This window comes from Callospermophilus lateralis, chromosome 11, assembly GCF_048772815.1.
Source record: "Callospermophilus lateralis isolate mCalLat2 chromosome 11, mCalLat2.hap1, whole genome shotgun sequence".
In the NCBI taxonomy this organism is placed as follows: Eukaryota; Metazoa; Chordata; class Mammalia; order Rodentia; family Sciuridae; genus Callospermophilus; species Callospermophilus lateralis.
Genome location: NC_135315.1, coordinates 82446934 through 82455080, shown reverse-complemented (window position 1 = coordinate 82455080; position 8147 = coordinate 82446934). Strand labels below are relative to the sequence as shown.

The following is an 8147-nucleotide window of genomic DNA, read 5'->3' as shown; positions in this document are numbered from 1 at the left end:
GGGGAATTATATAAAAGAAACAAGTTGGAAATTCTAAAATGAAAACACAGTGTGTTAGCTAAAACTTCACTGGATGGGCTAGAGTGAGGTACAGTAAGACTGCAGACACAGAAACGACATCAGAAAGAGAGTTGGTGCTCACGGTCACAATAGGCCAGGTCAGCCAGCAACAGGAAGGACAGGAAGGGGTAGGAGGCAGGAGGAGGGGAAGGGCCGGAGCCCCATGGAGTTTGGGGAGGGACAAGCGCCACAGGGTAGCAGGATCAGCAGGTCCCCCAGGGTCAGCAAAGGATTGAATCAACAGAAGTTTGGGTCACTGGGGTCATTTCAGTGGGCTCTGGGCTGTGGGGTGGCCTCTAGCCCTCAGGCGCCTGGTCTTAGGGCAACTTAGGTCAGGAGAAGATCAGCTTGGTGTGTGAGTTTGGTAAAGGAGATAGTTGCAATGAGGGCCCTGGATAGGTGTATCCGAGGTGCAGCACGGGTCCTTCACCTGTACAGGAAGCAGCCAAGCTGGGAGGGGACATCTCTCCAGGATCACTCCCAAATGCCTGAGACTCAAGGACACAGAAAGCAATGAAATGTCACAGCCACAGCTAAACTGCACATTAGACACTGAAAATAATAGCTCTGAGAAACTGATAACAAGATGGAGGTTGTTCTAAAGACCCAGATGTCAACCAAGCCTCACTGCCCTGTGGCAGATCAAGCAGGCTACAGTAAATGTAACTGGACTCCCAGACAGAGGAGGAAAGGGAAAGAAAAAATCCATAAGTAACGACCTGATGCCCAGTGAGTGCAAGAGTTCAGAAGGAGGGGCACAAGGACCCCACACCAGGGGACATCAACCCACACAAGTGCTGTGCTCAGCAGTCACAGGACCCACATGCTTTGCAGGTGCATGTATGATACACATAGGGCAGGGCTAGTAAAGTTGGAAGGTTGAAAAAACTGCATACATTCTAACTACAACAAAATTAAATTTAAAATTAACAACAAAAATCTGAATGCCCCCATATCTGGATATTTTTTTTAAACTTTTAAATAATGACCTGCCAAACAAAATATTTTAAAACTATTTAAAGACATCCACTTTCAGCCAAAATGGAGTAGCAGAAAATGAAAAAGAGGCTTTTAAGACACTGCACATCAGGCAGTGAAGGACAACAAGGCCAACAGATGGAAATGATCAAGGTGAACCTGCAAAGGTCCCAAGTGAGTCTTCAGGCCTCTGTGCAGGCATGAATTGATATGGGATGAATGAAAGAAAGCCAGGCATCTTCAGATGTTGGGAACAAATAAAGGAGAAAGTAGAGGTTGCAGAGAAAACCCTGCAGCCATGCAGAGGGTCCCCACATCCAGAGCCTCCTAGCATGCCTGGCAGGAAGCCTGTGGCTCTAATCACATTGCCTTCCATAGCAAATGAAGCCATTGGCATATCTTGAGCAAGAATTACCTCAGGGAAGCAGTCCAGGGACTCCTATCTTGGAGGCAACTCCCCAAGGCAGCTCAGGGGCACTGGAGGACTTGCCAAGCTGCCCTCAGACCCAGTCCACCATCGGCCCTGGACAGGGCATGAGAGTTGCCCCATACCCACTGCCCAGTCCTTAAAATCCAAGACTGAGCACCCTTGGGACCTCTGCACCAGGAGAACCAGAGAGGTAGACTAGAGGGCCACGACTCCCGGTGCCCCCAACTTCTGCCCAGGGACTCAGGGCCCACCTGCTAGAGTTTCTCAGCTAGGTCCCTCCAATTAGTTCATTTCTCTTCCATAAAGCCCTGGAAAAGATAAAGAGATTTGAGTTTTATGGAAAAGGCCTCTGCTGTTGTTGCAACTGGGTACGTTCTAGTTGGCCCAGGTGTGCCCCTGTTCATGCTCCTGAGAAGACCCCTACCCCTACCCCTGCTTAGCTCATGTCCAGTTGAGACTTGAGGTCACCCAAAGGGGGCATTTGGGTGGACAGGGTCCCTGTTTGCCCAAGGCTGCTGGTGTCTGGACCTACAGTTCAGAGAATGAAAGCAAATGGGATCCATTCTGTGTCTTGAGTTTAGACCCTGGCTCATGGGACCCGAGCCTCTGCTCCTGCCCCAGCTTAGCTTGGCTCCTCCTGAGGGAGATGGCATCCTCATCCTCAAGAAAGGAACACCCATCCTCAGCTCGATGTGGTAAGTCTGGTGAAGACCACTCCAGAGACAGGAGAGTGGATGATGCCCTGAGCCCAACCAACAGCCCTTCCTAGGGCAGAGCCAGACCAGGCCCCAGCCAGGGGATCAAGGGTCTGGCAGATCTGGGAGGGCTCTGATGACCAGAATTCCCCTGATTTATGAAAGTGATGGGGGAAATGCAGTCAGTGTCAGCCTTCAGCATAAAGACTCTGTTCTTTCTCATTGACTTATCCCTGAGCTCAAGGCAGCTACTGGATCCCCAAAGAACAGGCCCCTGCCCAGCCTTGATGCATACTCAGCTGTGAAGAGGGAAATGAGGTCTGGGGCTGGGGGCTGGGCAGAAGGCCAGCAGGAGGATGGAGGTGGGTTCAGTGGCTGCTGGGTGACTTGAGTCGGATGGAGGCTTCTGCACCAGCCCCAAGCTGCAGACACAGGTGGTTCTTGACCAGGACCCCTTGCTCACCCCTAAGCAGGAGGACAAGTGTCAGGGCTGGCCTGGACACTTTGCAGGGAAGATGGCCAAAAGTGATCATGTCAGATGCCAATGATGGTGGTATAGAGTAGAGAGGCCTGGTGTTATGGTTTTGATGTAAGGTATCCTCCAAAAGCTCACGTGTGAGACAATGGAAGAAGGTTCAGAGAAGAAGTGACTGGATTATGAGAGTCTTAACATAATAAGTGAATTAATCACCTGATGGTATTAATTGAGTGGAAACTGAGGCAGGTAGGATGTGACTGGAGGCGGGGGGCATTGGGGCATGGCTTTAGGGTATATATTTGTAACAGGTGAGTGGAGTCTCTCTGATTCCCTCTACCATTCTTCTGCCATGATGTCCTGCCTCACCTCGATCCCTGAGGAATGGAGTCTGCTGTCTATGCACTGAGACCTCTGAAACCATGAGTCCCTAAATAAACTTTTTCTCCCCTACCATTGTTCTGGTTGGGTCCCCTTAGTCACAGAAGTGGAAAAAGCTGACTAAAACAGATTACAAGCAATGCCCCTACCGGACCCCTGTTCATCGGTGGCTGTGTTAGTTCACATTCCCACCACGAGGGGTCGCCCAGCTTCATTTCCTGGGTGCTCATGGTGGCCTGACTGTTACATCCTGTTGAACAAATGAATTCTGTATCCCTTAGGTTCTAATTTGCATTCCCCTACTGGTGTGGAGCATCTTTTCTGGGTCTGTTTCTCACGTACGGATTGTCTTGGCTGATGCCAATACTCAACTCTCGTGTCCAATTTTCACTAACATTAGACTTAAGTCTGGGTCCATTCTCTTCTGGGGAGTCCAATGCCCACCAGCTGTCTGTTGGGCCCAGCTAAACTTCAGATTTACATGAGAGCAGAGGCCACCCTGCCACAAGTCCACTCAGTGGAGATGTTGAACCAGGATGTGGCTCCCAGCCTGGGGATCAGCTCAGGTGTGTGAGGATGAGTGAAGGGCACAGCTGGCTGAGGCCAGATCCTCTTTGCAGCATCTCTGGTCACAGTTCTGTAGGCAGTGTCCCAGGTTCCCACTAGGCCATTGCACTCAGTGAAGCCCAAGCTGTGCCTCCTAGACCTCCTAGAATTCAGCCCTCCACCACTTCCTCTGTTCCCCAGATGTGTTGACCAGTCACATCTGAGAACAGAGGAAAGTGACCTAAGATGAGCACCACCCAGGCAGCCACACCTGATTGGGGTGGTTAACCTTCCCTGCAGGCTCTAAAATTGCAGGATTGAGCTGGCCAGTTGCTTCCTTCTGCCTACCTGACCTGCCCACCATGACACCACAATCCTGAGTCTCCTGGTCACACTCAGTAGTTAAAGAAGTGTCCACAGTGGGTCCTGCTCAGGCAAGACCACAGAGAGACTTAGCCACAAACACCATCCTAGGCCAGTGGCAGCCTTTGAGCCTGACAGCCCCAGTAACCCATGAGACCCAGGGAGGGTGAATGGGTAAACATGGGGAGACCAAACCTTAGGGCCACTGACTACCTGTGCCTGACGTGAGTTAGCCTGGGGCCTTGAGCCCTCACAAACCGCAGGAACTCTGCCCACCTGAGACTCTGGCAGGATTTTGGAGCCTCTGTGAATGCTGTGCTGCCAGGAGTGGTCCAGGAGGAGGGACATGCGGATTCAGAGAGCCCCACTAAATGGGTATCAGGATAACAGGGAAGGTGCACCAAGGCGAAGCAGGACCTGCTCGGCCCTGTCAGGCAAGACCCTGAAGTTCACTCACTGTTCCACCATGGCCAGCTCATCCACAATGTGGGGAGGCTAACTCCTGCTCACAGGGTTTGAGGCCAAGGCTTGGGCATGAACCCTCATGGCTACCATTTGTATCCTCAAGGGAGTAGAGACATGCAAGGAGACACAGAACTTGAGGGCACATGAGGTCACCTGGAAAAACTACTGCAGTGTGTTCAGGATGGGCACCCAGGATTGAGAGCTGCTTCAGTTCCAGCTTAGCTGCCAGAGCCAGCAAGAATGTGACTTGGGACTTTGCCCTGGTCCTTCCCTCTCCCTGCAGTGCAGGGTTGCCAGTCTTCAATGCATCCAGTGTGTGAGACCCCAAGTGGCCTGTGCCCATGCCAAGCATTGGTCTGTTGAGCAAGGACCTGAGGAGGACTGGCCCCCAAGATACAGCTAGGCAGCTGCCCAGAAAATCTGGTCAGAAAGTGTGTCCTGGCCTGTGTCCTGCTCCACTCACCTGAGCCCCTGTATGCTTGTGTACCTGTGCACCTGTGCACCTAACTCCTGAGCCCATCTGTCCACTGGTGCACAAGCATGCTTCTGCACCTGTTCACCTGAGTGCCCACTGATGCCATCATCTTGCTCCCCAGTCCTCTCCTTTCTGACCCCTTCTATGGGGAGCTCAGATTGAACTCCATTTTTCTGCTGAGACTGGTCCAGTGCTCCCCTCTGGTTCCCACCACTCACTACCGTCATACCCCTCACCCCATCCACACATGCACGGGATGAGCCTGGGGGACCAGAGTAGTCAGAGCCAGGGTCAGTTAGCCCTTGTGCAGTCTGGAAGGCTCTTGATGTGCCACAGAAGGGGCAGACACAGCTCACTCCTCCTGGTAGAAACAGGCCCACCTTCGTCAGTGGTCTAAGGACACATGTGGCCTTCCACCTCTGTTTGCAGGCATTTATTTTTCTAGCTGGGAAGGATTAGCAGAGGCATCAGGTGGTCTTCAGGCAGAGGTGGGAGAGCAGTCAGGGTTCCCTGGAGTCCTCCATAGGGTGGTGGATGTGGTCTAGGTCTTCCTCTGGTCCCTCGAGCACCTGGTGAGGCAGCAGCACTGGGGACCAGGGCCTTTCTTTGCCCTGAACCTCCTCCACTGGAGGGTGGTACAGACTGTCAAGATCCAGTTCAGGACCCTGCTGTGGGATCCAAAAACAGCCCAAGATGTCCTCAGTCTGCACCCATGCTTTGGGGCCTAGAGACAGATAAATGGAGGTGTAGCCTCAGTTCCTATCTCAAGGCCCTCCCTCCACTGGCCTGTCCACTGGCAAGTTCTCCAGCTTATCCCTTTGGGGTCCCCCTGTGTGGTATTGGCCCCAGATTACCTGGGTGCTTCTCCTCAGAGGCTGCAAGCTTCAGCTTCAGCATTGGGGGCAGCCCCACCAACTGACCATCCTTCTTCAGAGTCTCTACAGCTTGGATGCCCCAGGCCCTGCCCACAAGCTAAGTCAGTCCACATGCAGGTAGCCAGCCCACCAAAGAGAGTGCTCACCAGCCCCAAGATGCTGGTCAACCCTCTCTCATTGGTCTTCAAGGGCCAGGGTGGTGAGCAGTCATCCTGTTCCAAGACTGAGCCAGCATGGGGCCAGTGGGTAAGAGAGCTGGCCAGAGCCCCCAGGGTCCCCTGCTCCTGGCACAGATCTTGTTGCTGATGGATGGATACCTTTTGGCCCTGAGAATTGCCTCCCATGGAGAACTACAGGACAGGATTCCTCTCAACCCACCATGTGCATCCCAGGTCCAACAGGTCTAGGCTTCAGGGGTGAGTGCATTAGGGCTTCTGGGGACACTTACCTTTCCACGTCCTGCTCATTTTTTCCCTTGTTCCTGATAGGGGCCTGAGAGAGCGAGTCACAGTTGTGAGCACTGCTATTCAGGGGCTGGGTTGAAGGACACATGGTGCAGAGGCTGCTCCACGTGACTGAAATCCAACAGTATTTTCAGTTCTGCACAGACATTTAGGATGGGGCTGAAAAAGTTCGAAGGTCTTAAGAGACAAATGATACTTAACATGTTAGAGATTTTAGTGTGTCTACTCCCTCAATCCATCCCCGTCCCCTTCTCCATTTTTACTCTGCAACTCTATTCTAGTGTGTTTATGCTGCTAAACAAACAACCCAAAATAAAAACAAGTGTGGACTTACAGTCCACTCAGTAGTGAAAAAGCCCTGAGCGCTGAGTCAAAAGATTTGGTTGCAGTCAGGGCTCTGTCAACTAATAGCCTTGTGACATTGTGCAATCAACTTAAATTTTCTAGAATAATCATATAATAGATACTGTTGGTTGTCTAAAGTCACTTTCCTTCTCTTTTTCCAGCTGACAAAAGACTCCTTAGCTTTAGGTACAAAGCTGGGCATATGCTGGGAATGTTAAGGTCCTATTCCCAAATTTCCAAATAATTCTCTGGGTCCTTTGAAAGTGAAGATAAAAGCTTTCCTTTCCAGCCAGGGCTGAAAGTACAGAGAACCAAGCATTCTCAGAAAAACAATCTTGCATTAGTCCCATAGAGCAAGGATATTGTGGTCAGGGGGCAATTAGGTGGGGGTGGAGGTGTTAGCTTCTATGTGAGTGGGCATAAATGTGTGTTTGTTGGGGGGGTAATTTCACATGGGGTGAGGTATCTGAACAAAATGGGGTAAGTATGGGCTCATTTTCAAATCAGCCCATAACAGGAGGAAGGTGAACTCCAGCTTCAATTCCAGAGGACTAACTGCTTTTATTAAGGACTGTCAGGATGATCACACTCTTCATTCTCTGTCATGGCTTTAGGGGAGCACATGTAACCTAAAAACAAAAAAAGAGGAAGATGTGGGCTCTGATATTAGTTAAGTGTGTCTGCAAGGATTCCTGTTTTGAGATTTAATTCCATTTATGAGGGAATAAGAGGTTAGGAACTTAATCCAACTATGGTATGTGGAGAGGGGGCTTTGGGATGTGATTGGGATTAGACTGAGTCAATAGATTGGAGCCTTCATGATTACAACATCCATGCTCCCTGTCTCTTTTCATGTCTCTTTTCCTTGCTAATTGCCCTTGGACTCAATGAGCAAGGACATCATTGCTACATGTGGTTCTTTGACCTTAAACATTCAGAACTTTGAGTCAAAATGAACATAAAACAACAGAAGAACAATTTACCCCAACTGTGGCACTGTGTTAGAAACAACAGAAAATGGACTAATTAATGACTGAAGGACTTTTGGCAAATATTTTGAACCCAATGAAAAGAGAAAGTGTAAGGAGGAAAATGACTATCATCATTCATTCTTACCTTTTCTGTACTGGAGGCTACCCTGTGGTCCAACGAAAATTGTTCTAGCAACTTTGAGAATATGAATAGAGATATTAACAAACCTACATGTTAGAGTAGAAGGAAAAAACTATGATGGTTTTTCTTTCCCAACTTCAAACTACCTTACTTTATTGTTCTTCATTAAACTTATATATGCGTACATATGTATACATACACACACACACACACACATATATACTTACATTTATATATGAGCATATAGAGAGATATTTTTATATCTATTTTTTAATGTTTCTCTTATCTTCAAATCCAAACACAAATGTAATAAAATTTGAAGAGATTAATGACTTTTTTGTTCCATGCTAAATCCCCAATGGGACAAATGAATTTAATTACTATATAGATCTCTAGATTTCTTATAAAGTGAAATGGATAAGCCTGTATTATTTAAATGGATTTTACCCCATGTTGCTATGTATTGACAAAATATTGCAATT

The 8147-nt window shown here is 49.2% G+C and overlaps 1 protein-coding gene across 1 annotated transcript; it reads right to left on the bottom strand.

The window, feature by feature from the left end:
- Positions 1 to 5368: 5368 nt before the first annotated feature.
- LOC143642326 (proline-rich acidic protein 1-like) lies at positions 5369 to 6295 on the bottom strand. Its single transcript, XM_077110645.1, has 3 exons — positions 6192 to 6295; positions 5723 to 5829; positions 5369 to 5592 (listed from the first exon to the last, which is right to left on the bottom strand). Exons 1-3 carry the CDS (start codon positions 6293 to 6295, stop codon positions 5369 to 5371), a joined length of 435 nt encoding a protein of 144 aa, XP_076966760.1.
- Between the last annotated feature and the right edge of the window lie 1852 nt (positions 6296 to 8147).

What these genes read in the sequence shown, in the direction of transcription:
- LOC143642326 (XM_077110645.1), bottom strand. Translation starts at nt 6,295, where the DNA reads ATGTGTCCTTCAACCCAGCCCCTGAATAGCAGTGCTCACAACTGTGAC. An exon ending in AATGAGCAGGACGTGGAAAG is followed by an intron (nt 5,830 to 6,191) that starts GTAAGTGTCCCC and finishes GCTTGTGGGCAG; the next exon opens with GGCCTGGGGCATCCAAGCTG. An exon ending in CTCTGAGGAGAAGCACCCAG is followed by an intron (nt 5,593 to 5,722) that starts GTAATCTGGGGC and finishes ATCTGTCTCTAG; the next exon opens with GCCCCAAAGCATGGGTGCAG.